Source organism: Phodopus roborovskii, unplaced genomic scaffold, assembly GCF_943737965.1.
Source record: "Phodopus roborovskii unplaced genomic scaffold, PHOROB, whole genome shotgun sequence".
Taxonomy (NCBI): Eukaryota; Metazoa; Chordata; class Mammalia; order Rodentia; family Cricetidae; genus Phodopus; species Phodopus roborovskii.
The window spans coordinates 1723588-1738733 of record NW_026126638.1 but is presented as its reverse complement, the minus strand read 5'-3'; the positions used below and the strand labels follow the sequence as shown (position 1 = coordinate 1738733).

The following is a 15146-nucleotide window of genomic DNA, read 5'->3' as shown; positions in this document are numbered from 1 at the left end:
CTGTTTCATTGTGTGCGCATCTATTACAGCACCTGCTGCCTTATCTCATAATTACCTATCCACACATCTGGCTGAGTGACTACACTAGGAGCCCCTCAAGGGTAGATAATAGGTCAAATTCATCTTGGCATTCCTCAACTTCTTTCTATCATTGGACACATAGCAGGGACTCAAAGTAGATGCTTGTTTGAATGTCTTAGAGGAAAGTAAAATTTTGAGCACTACTGGGCAACAACAAAATCCTAAGGATGTCTGACTTTTGAGACCACACACACACACACACACACACACACACACACACACACACACACACACACACACAAAATCCTAAAAGGCAAAAGAAAACAGAATCAGTTGAAGCAGGCTGCTTCCTGTGACCTTCCAATAATCCCGGGGATTATCCCTCCCTGAAACCCCAGCTTTTAAGGACTTTCCAGTTTATAAAGCAAACGCACAGTTGCCTGTTTAATCTTTACAAAAACTCTGAACTACACGTTCATGATCTCCATCCCACACAAAAGAAACTGGGCTGCAGAAAGGTTAAGTCGCCCTCTGTGAACACAGGTCAGAAACTCTCCAGTGATCCCTATGGGACTAATAGGCTTGGCATTTTTAAAGTCAATTCATTAGATAAAGTCAACTGAGTAGAATGTGCAGAGCAGAAAACTATGTGCATAGGGGCAGAAGGCAATGGTTTCTACACATCTCCAGGGCTCACTGTCTAGGAGTCAAAGCCATGAGTGTAGAGAATGAGCAAGAAGGAGATTGAGGTTAGTGGAAACCCCAAAGAGAGAGCATTATGGGAGAATCAGTGGACCAATGACGTGATCTGGGAATGAGTGATAATAAAATTGGGGAGATTTTCACCTCTGCCACCATATGCATCTCTGAACAGTCCATTAGCATCAGTCTACCTACCTTATTGTGTATACTTTGAAATGCTGAGGCTACTGATCCAAGGGTACAGAAATAGTCATATTTGAAAAAATACCCCAAGGTGAATGGATTCCACCTGTTACAGTGGAGACAAAGTTGGGTGTAAGAGAAGCACATTTGGACCTCACAGCCCCTTGCCGTATAGTCTTATATTAACCATTCACTCTCTCTTGGGAAGGAAGTAGCTTCTTCATGCAGAGAATAAATGGGTTACACACACCTGAGACCTCTAAGATACTTTCCTTCCTAAAAACAGTAAATATAAGAGGGTCGCTCGGAGGTGGTGACACATGCCTTTAATCCCAACACTCGGGAGGCAGCGGCAGGTGGATCTCTATGAGTTTGAGGCCAGCCTGGTCTACAGAGCTAATTCCAGGCTCCAACACAATACAGAGAAACCCTGTCTCAAAAAAAAAAAAAAAAAAGAGACGGTAAGTGAAAATGGGCTGTGTTACTTAAAACTACTATATGTTGGTCAGGTTTCTCAATTTGACACAAGCTAGGGTCACCTGGGAGGCGGGAACCTCAACTGAGGAACTGCCTCCATCAGATTGGCCTGTGGGTATATTTGTGGGGGCATTTTCTTAATTACTAATTGATTAGGAGGGCCCAGTCCACTATGGGCGGTGACATCGCTGGGCAGGTAAACCTAGGCTCTGTAAGAAAAGCAGCTGAGTAGCCATGTGGGGCAACCTGGTGAGCAATGTTCTTTCCTGGCCCCCTGGGGTCCTGCCCCCAGCTCCTGTCCCCGTTTCCCTCTTCCTGCCCACAGTGGTTTTTGGTCAAGGTGTTTATCACAGCAATCAAAAGCGAACTAGGATGAGAGAACAGCAGTTGAATGGTCCAGATAAAGTGAGAGATGTAGACAGTTTAGAAAGAGGAGAGAACCTCCAACCACCGTGAGCTAGAGGTGTGGGAGAGGCTTCAACAGCCCTGGAGCACCCCAGACATGCCGTGTAGTGGGGGCTTCCACTCCGCAGCCCAGACTGGCTGCTCAGTCTAAGCTGAAGCAGCCCTGCTTGCGAGGGGTGGGCCTGCTGCTCTTCCTGTTGCCCACCAAGGAAGGTGTTGACAAGGCCGCCCCCAGCCCCTCACCGCTTCGTGGACCACCACCTCACTGGAGGGTTCCTTACCCATCGTGTTGTTGGCTCGAGAACAGGCTGTGCGCTTCAGAATCTCATGTACCTAAAAGAGAAGGACAGCGGAGCTGTGAATGCCTGGACCATGTGCGTCACCACCCTGTGAGGCAGGCTGGCTGGGACAGAGGCCTCATTTGCAGCGAGGGGACGCCAAGCATGTGCGGAGCTCATGGCCTACTTGTCAAACCCATTCAAGCTTGAGTGTTTTGAGGAAGCAAAGGATTCAACCCCTCTCACACACACACACCCTCATTCCTTGCCACCCCGAGAATAAAATGAATCAATAATAGGTTATAAATTGGCTGCAGTGACAGAAAGGGAGGGCAGAGGCATCCTACAACACTCAGCCCTCTTGGGGACCAGGGAGGAAGTGTCTGGGTTTGTGCCCATCCTGTGTGGGGGAGCCTCAGGGAAGGTGGGGTTCCTTTACAAGGCGCTTCCTCCACCAGTCAGAGGCACATGCTAACTAGGAGAGCCTGAGAGTAAACTGGAAACGCACGGGACACAAGTAAGATGCAGAGGGGCCTGAGCCCACATCAGAGGGTCCGTTCCTCTGTTGGTAGCATCCTGGCAGAGGCCTAGGAAGCCTCTAGAAGCCAATGGGCATGGCAGTGCTTGGTGTGGAAGAGTGCAGCCTATCCTAACATTCTCATCTGCTCAAGCTGTTCCTGAGTTCTCACCCTGCCTGGTCACAGCAGCAGTGGCTGTCTGTGGGCCTCCTGCTCTGTTGCAGTTCAAGTCTCAGAAGCCTAAAAGCTCTAGAGAATTCTTGCACCATCAGACTCAGGCGACTACCTCTCACATGGAGGGGTGTTCCTAGCAGAGAACCTGAGACATAGGTGGCTCAGTGGTGACCGTACAGTGACTCCCTCATGGGCCCAAACCTCAGCCAGACCAAGCAATGGTATCCTAACTGAAAGAAGGGAACAAATGACTGGACCAACAAAGAAGGGGGGAGTAACAGAAAATAGTCACAGAATCGTGCAAATGAGACATCAGCCAAAAGGCCAGGGTGGTCAGGATAAAACTCAAGGCTCTTCTTTGCCCTTCTCATACTTTGGGGTACACTGAGAAAAAGGCAGAGCATAAAAAAAGGAAGCTTTCTAGAAGGGATGAGTGAGCCATGTGTTTCATTATCGTTATTCACACTCCTATATTCCCGCCGCAGAACTAGAGGGAGTGGTAAATAAATAACTTCCAGCAGAACGGGGCTCAAGAGCGTTTAATTCTGCTTCTAATACAGCAGTAATTCAATAGCGATAATAATTAGGAACAGCATTTATAAGGCATTGTATTATTTTACAAGCACTTTGTAATGATCAGTTAATCTCCACACCCTGTTACTCCCCCCACAGTGTGGGGAGCCAAGCCATGTTGAGAATTAATTGACTTATAATAGCATCAAAGAAAACAGGAAGTTTATACCCCTTTCCATGGGAAGGGAAAAGAAATCATAAGCCCATTTTTAATCCTTCCTAAAACATGGCTTGAAGGGACCAGAGGTGTCTTCTTGTACATCTTGAAAGCAAGAGAAAAGACCATTTGTCTATGTGTCTTGGAAATGCTCAGTAATTTTGTTTGCTCCTTGACCCTTCTTACCATCCATGTCACCTAGGTAGCTGGGAAGTTCTTCTAAGTCTCTCTTCCTTATCCATTCAGCACCAGAATGTAAGTCCTTTCCTAAGAAATATTACTTCTACACTTCTCACAAGGCTACAAGTTCTGGTCTCTCTTGCCTTCCTCTGCCAAAAGGCCATGTGATCTCAGGAGTGATAGAGAATTAAATGATGGGAAAGTGAAGATACTATGTGGCTGGAGATAGGGCCACAAGAACAGAGGCCAGACACAGATTTTTTATTAGAATCAAACACCCAACACAAATAAAATCTTTGATATGAAAGGAAAGAAAGGGGAGAGGAGGGAAAGAGGAAGGTGGAAGGAAGGAAGGAAGGAAAGAAGGAAGAAAGGAAGGAAAGAAAGAAGGTAGGGAGGAAGGAAGGAGAGAGGGAATAACAGGTTATTATTATTATAGGCCAGACTGTCTAATTAGCGTTTCTTGTGAAATAAAATCCCATGAGTCCTTGTCATGGGGGTGAAAGAAGAAAAAATTCATAAAAAGCACAGTAACCCAGCAATTAGGACTACTTTCAGTCCTGTTATAACATATAGATAAAGATATATAATTACATAACACTATCCAGATAAATATACATGCTAACAATCTGTGATATTTTTTTTTTCTAATTCATTGCCTCTCGGAGCCTCAGCATCTTCAGCTGTAAGACTTAACTGGCTTCAAGTTCTACCACTCCTGATAGTCTACCACTTCTGTGATTCTAGGAAAGGTCTGCACGGAGAGTTCATAAGCAGCACCACCCCGCTCAAACTTTAGCAGGTAAACTTGTTTGCTCTTTCTTGTACTACTGGGATGGGGAAGCTCTTGGATACCTTACAGTTGCTAGGCAACGCCAGGCAAATAATGATGAGAGATAGCAGGGAGGGAAAGGAAATGCCCTGCTAACCATGTACCTAGCTTTTCCCCAAAGCCCTTACTAACCCAGTACACCCTTTACTTACAATGCGACTCCGTGTAGCATTGTCAAAGAAGGTATCCTTTTCCTGGATGTTGTACCTTCAGAATCAAAGAAAGCAAATGGTGAACTCACATCACTATTCTACCCTGACACCACTGTCCCCACAGACCAGGGCAAACCTTTAGGAAGCAACATGGTAAGACATAAAAGTTTTCACACACTTATACACATAACATGGATGCTTGTTTTGACCCAGAAATTCTAAAAACTTATTGAAGGAATTGTTCATAATGAAAAGAAATGAGCAGAAGAAAAATACGAAATTATCCACTACAGTTATTCAACTTTAAAATTGATATGGACAATTGTCATGAAGGCACTGAAATTATAACTATGAGAAGTCTGTGAATAGAAAGCTGTGCCAGAAAATAGTATGCCATAATAAGTGAAAAATTTTTAAAAAGAGCCTAGTACAGGGGTATTGGGATTATAACTATTTGTCTTTCAAAATTCCATTTTGTGTTCTCACTGTAATCTCATCAGTAGATACCAAACTCATTCATGGAAGGTCCTGTGAGTATTCATACATTGAACACCAACAAAAGCACCTGTGAATCTAGGCACTTGGACATGCTGACAAACTACCGGCAGTATTGGTCAGAAAAGCTTCTTCTTGAAGCAAATGGAAGTTAATGTAATGTGTAGACTTATAACTGCAAAAAAAAAAAAAAAAGGTGTTGAGTGTAAGTGGTTGTTGAATGCTCACCCCTATACAGAACATCTGCATCACCCACTCCAAGGCTCAGAGACCAGTGCAGAGGAAAGGAAGAAATAACGTAAGGACAAGATAAGAGGTCGGAGGATCAACCCTAGGGACGTGACGTGGTCATTTACCACACTCACGAAATCACAGCAGCGGCATAAGACTGGACTCCTCAACATTCCATCATAGATAGAGGGGGGGCTTTGGAAGCCTCACCCTTCTTGATAAGCCATTATTGATAGTTAACGGGAGAAGGATGTCATTTTCTTCAGCCATGTAGCTGTTGGATACTTTCCATACCCTATCAAATAACCCTGGGCCTGTAGCCATGTAAACTCAGCGGGTCACAAAGAGCAAGAAAGATGTGGACGCACAAAAGAAACTTGCTGAGAAGAAGGGGTCAGTGGGAACCGGAGGAAGAGAAGATGTGATAAAGAGCAGTGTGTGTGGTCAAACTTATTATACACACGGGTGAAAGGGGCTGCCATCTTAGCTCTTGCTATGTCACCTACATCTGTGTGACCCTTGCTGAGGAATAGAAGGACAGTTATAAGGTCACACAGGGGAAGGGGACTTGCTGTGAAACATTCATAGAACTATTGTCAATCATTGGGAGATAGTGAGGGGCATTCTCTAATGCACACAGAAACACTGCTCCTGAAAACAAAGGTTCTTTCTGTGCTCTTGGGTCCCTAAGTTCCTTCTTTGCCTTGTTCACTCAATTCTTCTCAACCTCCCCCCCCCCCATAGCTACAGCTTTTTGCCTGAGCTGCTAGTGCTTGGCTAATGCCCCATAGCTTTCGTTTCCCACTTTCCTGCCACGGTCATCTCTTCTACAAGTTTCCCAAACGGCCATTCCCATAGAGAGATTTTTATTCACACTTCCTGGGTAGGGATAGCATTTCCACAGAATCAAGGGAAGCATAAGTAGGCAATGGGTATGTACAAATCCAGAACCTTCTCTTGGCTTCATCGTGTATTATCAAAACCTAATCAGGTCAATTTGGCAGAGGGGCTTCCCCATGGGAGGTGAGTACATTCCTTCTCACAGGGTTCCACACCTGGCTGTCCCCTGGCTCTCCACCCATCCATCTGCATGGACCAAGGAGCAGACTGATGTCCCTAGATGAATGTCCAGGGCTATTTGGAATGACTTCACAGGGGAAGGGCAGTCATAGGCATGGGAACTATTTTCCCAGGACAGCTGCTTCCTCCCCCTGGCTCCCAGGTCTGGGGTCATCATTCACAGGTCCTTCCCCATCCCCCCTCATGTGCCTGCCCGCATGGCTCCCATACTCACAGGTACATTTTTTCCCTGGAGAACGGGTAGGAGAGGTTTTTCATCCTGTTGTTGCTGTGTTCGGGAACCCTGGGCTGCAGGGGTGAGCTGAGTGTCTGCAGAATGGCACTAAACTTCTTGGCGATGCTGCCTCCAGCTTTGATCTCGTACATCTGTAAACAACGAAGCACAGGTCTAAAAAGGATGCCACCTGCGGCATGAAGGAGAACAGAGGCCAAGAGGACCGGGCTGTACAGGGTTACTCACTGTCTACAGCACTAGGGAGATCAGGTACTGCCCCTCACTCAGGACAGAGGATCCTACGCCTCGCCTGGGCAGCACAACAGAGCTGACTGTTCACAGGGACGTAGGCAAGCTGGCCCTGAGAGCGTGAAAATGGGAGACCAGGCCATACCCCACGTGTCTGCCATGTGGTGGTAATGGGTGAGGGAAAGATGCCCTCCTCCCCTCACTCCTTGGCACATGCATCAGGTGGGGATCTGACCCAACCCCTCACCGGCTGCAGCACTCAGGAGAACAGGCTCTGCGCCTTGCCTGGGCAGCACAGCGGCATGGGTAAGTCAGGTCTGAGGGCGTGAGACAGGCATGGCTGATACCGCCTCTCCCGTCTGCAGGATGATGGTGAGAGTAATAGAAAGAGGCCCTCCTCCCCTACCACTTCCAGCTTGAGAGAAAGCTGAGCCCCCTTTTACCAGCTGCAACACTTGGGAAAGCAGACCCTGAACCTTCTTAGGCAGCAGAGCAGAGCTGACCCTGTTCAATAAGAGGTGTGGGTAAGCTAGCCCAAGAACACGAGCATGAAAGATCTGGCCGTGCCCCTCATCTGCTGTGTGGTGACATGGGCAGGGCAGAGATGCCCCCACCCCTCTATGCCTGAGGTGGGTGGTGAATTGGCCCTGAGGTCATAAGAGAGAGCTGCCCTTGCCCCTCACCAGCTCTAACGCTAGGGAGATCAGGCCTTTCGCCTCACTTGGGCAACACAGTAGAGCCAACCCTGTTGGAGGTGTGGGGGAGCCAGCTCCCAAGTCATGAACATGGGACAGCTTTCCCCACTACTCATTGTTGCAAGGGATGAACTAGCCTGGGTAATGCTGGAGAGCTCATTCTGGTGGTGAGGACTGGGGGTAAGGGGACAGCTGGTGGCCAGAGCAAGCCTGCAACTAACTACCCAGGCCCAGAAGCAGGGTTATGGGTTGGCCCACCCCAGCATCCACCTGATCTGTGATCTGCTGGAGCACATGAAGAAGCCAGTCCTGCAGACTCAGAGCTGCAGGATCTTCATGACACACAGCAACAGGATAGCCAAGAGGAGGCCCAGGAAGGGCCCAACATCGATAGTGTAGCAGAGACCAGAGGGCCTCCTCTTGGCTATCCTGTTAAAAGTAAGGTATGCATTCATTGCAATTTTGTGGGAGTATCAGTCCTTATAAAAGGTTATCAATTAAATCGAAGCTATGAAAGTCACAAAGATAACAAAATTCAAATCCCTTTAAGCAAATTTTGTACTTCATTTTTTTTTCAGGTTATTTTTTGTTTTCATTGTTTTACTTTAAATTATTTTTTTTAATTTTCTTTTTATTTATCCTTTGTGTCTTTCCCATAATGCATCTCGATCCCATTCATTTCCCCAATCCTTCATATCCACCCACTGCCCTTGCAACTCCACCCCCTAACAAATAAAACTTAAGAGGAAAAGAAAAAAGTAAAGGGGAAAAAAAGGTAAACATCTCATTATGGAATCTGTAGTGTGACCCAGTGAGTCACACAGTATACCCATTTATCCATATAGCTTTACTTTCAAATGTTCATTGCTATGAGTCATTGATCTGCTCCTTCCCCAAATCTAGCTGGGTTTTGTTGTCCTTGATCAGCAAAATATGACAGAAGAAACACTAGTCAGCCCTGTGCTAGAATATTGGCAACTTACAGCCCTACCCCTTTCATGTCCTAAAACACCCCGGGTGTCCTCAGAAAGGGAAAAACCCCTAGAGTCCCTTCAAACTTCCTGCAAACAACAGATACAGAAACAAGGCCCCTTGAACTTCAAGTCACCAAGAGACCCCCAGCTTCCACCAAGAGGAGCCAAATGATCCTGACCCCACCTCTGCTCAAGTCACTGGCCACAAAAGTCACTCTTACCTACTAAGTTTTGACTACTATTAAGCTACTGAAATCGAATTAATTTTTAATGCTGCCATGAATGAACAGACCAAGAGCCAGTATCCAGATATTCTGACTTAAAAGGACAAACACCTGTTTTCTTCACTCCTGTGACAGTCTCACTGAGCAAAAAGATAAATCCAAGATACACCCGAGGCAGTCTACGATAAAGGCAGCCAGATGTGTGCAGAGGGATTTGAGGCTTCAAGAAAGGTAACACCAACTTTAGCCGAGGAATCTAAAAAGTGTGTCACTGGGATGGGGGGATGCACTTCAGCTGGCCTCGGGAGAAGAGTGGTATTCTTGCTCATTTAGTCACAAATAATAAGAAAAGGGTTACAATAAGACTAGATACATACCCTCATCTTAAAGATTCCCATCATCTCCAAATGGCTCCACACGAGGGACCAAGCATTTATATTTAGACCTTTAGAAAACACTTAAGCTCTGAGCTCTAGCAAGCTCATGTAACTCCCTTAAATACATCTTAAGTTTTCTACTTCTCTGTTTGCCCAGAATGTCTATATTATCAGTTCAGGTTTGACCCATTAGATATTTTATGTTTATAGATGTGTGGGGTTGTTCCAGGTCCCTGACTTGAGAAGTCAGGGGAAGCAAATAGATTCTGAGATCCCTGAGTTACAGGGGCAGGAATAAAGCTCGAGAGATGGAGACAAGAATCCACCTGCTATCTGAGGGGAACCCAGCTCACAGAACCACAGAGGTCTATTGAAGGAACTCCTTGAACATCTAGCTGCATAGGTGTGAAAAATGACACCCATAAGAAAAAGAACCATCTGGAAGGATTGAGAATGGCAACTATTTCCATAAGCAAGATGGGGAAACCCTATAATTCCTGGGGCATGGGGCAAACACTGGTTTACTCAGTAGTAGTGGATAATTAGGCTTGGGCTGAGAGTTCCTCCAGACCCACTTAACAAGTCATAAAAGGGAGAAGGAACTAGGCTAAACAATTTTGAAAGTATTCCCCAAGTCTAGCGTGACCATGACTTGAAATACTTAAGGAAAAGAAGCATACTTCTATGGCACAAACACTTCCAGGCTTCCCCTAGAGATCCTGGGCTTGATAGCTGATGGGGTCAAGTGCTGGGAATGTGCAGGGATGACAACAACTCTGATGTGAACCCCGCCCCTTACAAAGTGCTCAACCGGGTGTCAGCACCTGCACCTGCAGCTTCTCAACAGAGCCCAGGAAGACACTGCATGCCCTACCAGGGAGGACCAGGACCTCTACCTCATAGATGGGAAAACCAAGGCTCAAAGGAGCAAGGAATTGCTGGGCCTAAAACCCAGGTCTCCTGGATGCAGCATCTAGGACACTTCCCTTGGCCAGGATGGCCTTTGATCCTTGACAAAGCCCAATGGTCTGCCCCGGAGGAGGAAGCAAGCTACAACACCTCATTTTAGCCCAGCAACCTAGGTTCTCATTTCACCTTCCCAGAAGGATAATCAATGCTCTTATTACCACTAATAATCAGTGGTGGCATCATTATTACTGTTATTCCTGGACATCAGAGAATTATGAGCATCCTCAGAAATGGCGAGACACATGTTAGCCAGCTGTTCCCCATTATGCCTCCCCGGGTACACGATGAGCCTCCCTGGGTACACGTTGAGCCTTTCATGTGTTTAAAATCATAAATAATCATTAAAGTATGTTGCTCTTATTTTTTATTCCTGGGATCAAATGTGGTTCTCATAAAAGCTCGCTTTGGCCCCACTGTCACAGTCTAAGGGGTTCACTGAGATTTCTTTTGTCTTCTTTCTTCCTCCTCATCTCTCTCCATCTCCCCACCCCCTAGACGGGCACAGCAGTGTGGTCCCAGGACTGACTTGTTTCCTCTCTGCATTAAAATCACATGCTTTCCTGGAACACAGGGAGCCAAGGTCCTAGTGATGTCTATCTCGGACAGCATACAAGCCACTGTCCCCACTTTACAGATGAGAAAACTGACGTAGCATCACAAGTTTAGTGGACATACAAGTCCCACCACCAACAAGACAAGAAAAATGCATAGCAAGATAAGATACAAATGTTATAACCCAGGAACCCCTAGTCACTTTTCTCTGCAGTGGCCTGTGAGGAGCTCTCCCTGCAAACGACAGGACATGTCAGCCAGCAAGAATATAAGCCAGGCATAAAGTTGGACAATGTTCCCCACCTGGCGCACCATGTCAATAGAAGTAAATTCAATGTATCTGTCTCTCTGCCTGTTTGTTTTTCCTCTGTTATCCCATCAGGTGTCAGAACACCGAGGTTCAACTGTCACTCTTTCGAGCAGCCTTCTCATCTCGGCAGTCAGAGAGTGTCTGAAGACTTCCTCCTGATGCCCTCTGCTCCAGTTTCCAAGAGCTGAGCCGGGCAGAGAAGTGAGACAGACAAGATGGCGTGAGAACACAGGCACGAGGTGGACAAGGATGGAAGGCTACACAGCCAAAGAGAAGAGGAAGGTGCCAAGCAAAGACGCACAGAACTCGCCGCTCTGTTTTCACCCCCAAATGGTGCTGGGAAGACACTCAGGCATGTGAGGGACCAAGGCTGAGATGTCCTAGGCTGCTGAACATCTGTCCCCACTCCCTGCCCATGAGCACATTTGTCCACGCACGCGAGTGTTAAGTCATTCCCCCCATCAAAGTGCAAGCAACACCAGGAGTTGTGAAGCTCAGCTGTAAACCTAGAGCTGGAAGGGGGGAGTCTTGGTGGGCAGAAGCGGAGGCCGAGCAGCCCCTCACCGCTCTACCTGTGCCTACAGCTTGAGTTTCCTGTCAGCCGCAATGCTGCATGTAGATTGTAATATGCTGACAAGAAAAAAAAAAAAGTTCTTTCTCTGTTGTCCAATTCTGTATTCGTTTATGGTTTTTATTTCTGTTGTCAGCATGTCTTCTACACATGAATGAATGTTTGCTGACTTTTAAATTTTGGGATAAAATCCAAGCTTTTTAAATTACATGGCTGACAAGGCCCCTTAAGGGCTATGCCTCCCGGCTCCCTCTTCAGGCTCATTCTCTACTCACAGTCTGTGCTGTAGCCACACCGGCTCCTCTGAGTTCCTCTCACAGGTGGACTTCTTGACCTTGGGCTCTGGGAATCTTGCCCTCTCTGGAAATGTTCTCATTTGCCCTCCCAACTCACCAACCCCTGCCCAGCCTTCAGAGCTGAACTCAGACACTCACCCACCATCATCCAAAAGAGTCCCCTCCTGTTGGCTCTCATTATATACCCCTCTTGTTTTTCTATGAGTGTCTCTCAGTTTACAACTAGCTATAAAATGCTGAATTGTCACCGCATAAAAGCCATCAGGGCCAGAGGACAGCTGAACTCACTACTGCTTTAGCAGAGCATCTGGGGCATAGTGATTGTCAGAGATTTCCATCACATGGGTGGATGATGAAGGGTGAATAGATGGATGGAGGATGGATCAGAGTCAAGTGAACAAGTTAACACTATGGTGGGGAACTCATTTCTACACCAAGCAGAACAGAACTGCTCAGAATCCCTGGTATGAACATTGATGTCATGAACATTGATGTCCTTGACCCTTCTCTAACCAGAAGCCACTTCTTGCCTGGAGCAAGACACACATCTTTTAGGTTTCTCCTTGTCACCCCGCCCCACCCCCAGTCAGGAGATGAATGGAGCAGAAGGTCACGCTGTGGCTTTGGACCTGAGTCTCACACTCAGGTTCATGTCAGTAGAGGACTGACTGGTAAAGGAATAAGGGTCTCCAGAGGATAGGATGCTGATTTCTATGGTACAAGTATGCCCATCATGGCCCATGCTAAGCTGCCGACTGTGCAACAATGCTTTCCAACTCTCAAGAATATAACAGAAAGTTTTAGGATCCAGTCTGTTGCTAAAAAGGCTTGTATGGTGTAGGAGTTCCTTCCCTGAGCCGCAAGTGAAGGAAGTTGGTGGTCTCTCCTTTCTCTGCTTCTCCTCCTAGACGACTCCTTTCCATACATTCATGGATATGTTGTGATGGTTGGTCTTCGTTATCAATCTGACTGGAATTGGAATCACTCACAGGAGAGATACACTGCTGGGTGTCTGAGATAACATTTCTAGGGAGACTTAACTGAGGAGGGAAGATCCACTTTGAGTGTGGACAGAGGCTTACCAAGGCCGAGGATTCCAGAATAAATTAATAAAAGAGGATTCTGACCAAGCACCAGCTCCCTCTGCTCTCCGTTTCCTGATCTGCCTGATTTCCTGGCTGTGAGGCGTCCTAGCCAAACACTCCTGCCCACATGAATTCTGCTAGACCTTCGGCACCATGATGGGCAATTCTCTCCCAAATCATATGCCAAAATAGCCCTTTCCTCCCATATTAATATAAATAGGTTAATTTAATTGTGAGAGCTAGTCAGTAATATTCCTGAACCATTGGCTAAACAATTATAATTAACATTAAGCCTCTGAGTATTTGTTCTGGAAACTGGTGGGTGGGAGAGAAACCTCCATTTGGATCCTGGTTTACTCCCTTGGTGCTGACATTATTGCTAATGGCTCGGTCCCTGTCCAAACTGCCCTCTTATGGATCTGATGCCAGCCTGCCTGCATTCTTCACTCTTAGCCCTGATACCCTCTTGCCTAGGTCCCAGCCATCCACCCAATTCATACAGACATGACTTCAAGGCTTTAATAAATAAAACCATGACATTTATTTTAATTTTTTGTTTGTTTTTCATTTTGAGTGTTAAACACAAAAAAGTCTAAACTCATGTCTTCAAACATCTTGGTATCTGTTTTAAAGATGGGTCTCACTCTCTGCCCCAGTTTGGCATGGAGCTCGCTGTCTGCTTGGATTGGCTTGGAAGTCAAAACAGGGCAGCCTCAGCATCCTGTGTGAGAGTTCCAGGCACAAGCCACCACACCTGGCTCATCTCCACGCTTAACATCACTGTCTTCAGGTCTCTGGTCAGACTCCTCACAGACCTGTATCACCTGCATTGCAGCTACACAACCATACCCCAGAATCATAGCAAGTAGGTGCCACCATTCACCTACCCGCTTCTGATGCTGAAGCAGACAAGCATGACAGTCAACACAATGAAAGTCAAAGCATTCTGCCCTCTTTCTGACTATTTAAACAGCAATCAAAGAGCATGCACCAAAACGCGGAGATATGAAATCTAAGTCCTCCTTTTTTAGTGTGCCTATATTAAAAGCAAATGTTCCAGAACAGGCTATGACAACAAAGAGGCCAGCCCCACCTCCAGCCATCACTGTATAAATAGCTACAGTTCTAGTCCACTTAAAAACCATTGACATGTACGTGAGTTCGAGGTCAGCCTGGTTTACAGAGTGTGTCAGGCTAGGCTGCAAAGCTACACAGAGAAACCCTGTCTCTAAAAACAGAAACAAAAAACAAAAGGAAAAAAATCTGAAATTTACTGGGCATTGGTGGTGCATGCTTTTAACCCCAGCACTCAGGAGGCAGAGGCAGGCGAGCCTCTGTGAGTTCAAGGCCAGTCTGGTCTACAGAGCGAGTTCCAGGACAGGCTCTGAAGCTACACAGAGAAACCCTGTCTTGAAAAACCAAACCAAACAAAAAAACTGACAATGAAAGTGAGTCTGTCCAGAGATGTAGTCCAAAGGTTAGGCGGTGGCTCCTCTCCCCACAAGCAAGGATTTATGTGTCATTAGCTGCTGTAAAAGTCATGGAGTTTCACCTGGCATATTATATTTATTTGGAGTTTCTTTTTTTTTTTTTTTTTTTTTTTTTTTTTTTTTTGAGATCTCATTATGTATCCTGACTGACCTGAAACCCATGATTCCCTTGCCTGCCCTTCTTTCGGTACTGAATAGTTTTATGTCAACTTAACACAAACTAGGGTCATCAGAAAGGAGGGAGCCCCAGCTGAGAAAATGCCTCTATAAGATCAGACTATAAGCAAGCCTGTATGGCATTTTTTTTAATTAGTGGTTTATGGGGGAGGGCCCAGTCTATTATGGGTGGTGTTATCCCTGGGCTGGTGGTCCTGAGTTCTATAATAAAACAGGCTGAGCAAGCCATGAGGAGCAAGTCAGTAAGCAGCACCCATCCATGGCCCCTGCATCAGCTCCTGCCTATAGGTCCCTGCTCTGTTTGAGTTCCTGTCCTGAAATCCTGCAATGATGGACTATGATGTGGAAGCATAAGCCAAATAAACCCTTTCCTCCTCAACTTGCTTTTGGTCATGGTGTTTCATCACAATAATAGGTACCCTAAGACTCCTTCTCAAGTGGTGTGGTTACAGATGTGGACCACTCCACCCAGATCCCCTGACTTATACTTTCTGGATTTACTAAA

At 46.3% G+C, this 15146-nt stretch overlaps 1 protein-coding gene across 1 annotated transcript in view; it reads right to left on the bottom strand.

Moving 5' to 3' along the window:
* The window catches only part of Ano2 (anoctamin 2), a gene marked incomplete at its 5' end in the record, with an annotated part of 300185 nt that overhangs the window by 213151 nt on the left and 71888 nt on the right, over nucleotides 1–15146 (bottom strand). The window contains 3 exons of the mRNA XM_051173071.1: nucleotides 2070–2121; nucleotides 4653–4707; nucleotides 6673–6824. Of these exons, the coding sequence (XP_051029028.1) occupies nucleotides 2070–2121; nucleotides 4653–4707; nucleotides 6673–6824 (259 nt within the window). The remainder of the gene's footprint in view (nucleotides 1–2069; nucleotides 2122–4652; nucleotides 4708–6672; nucleotides 6825–15146) is intronic.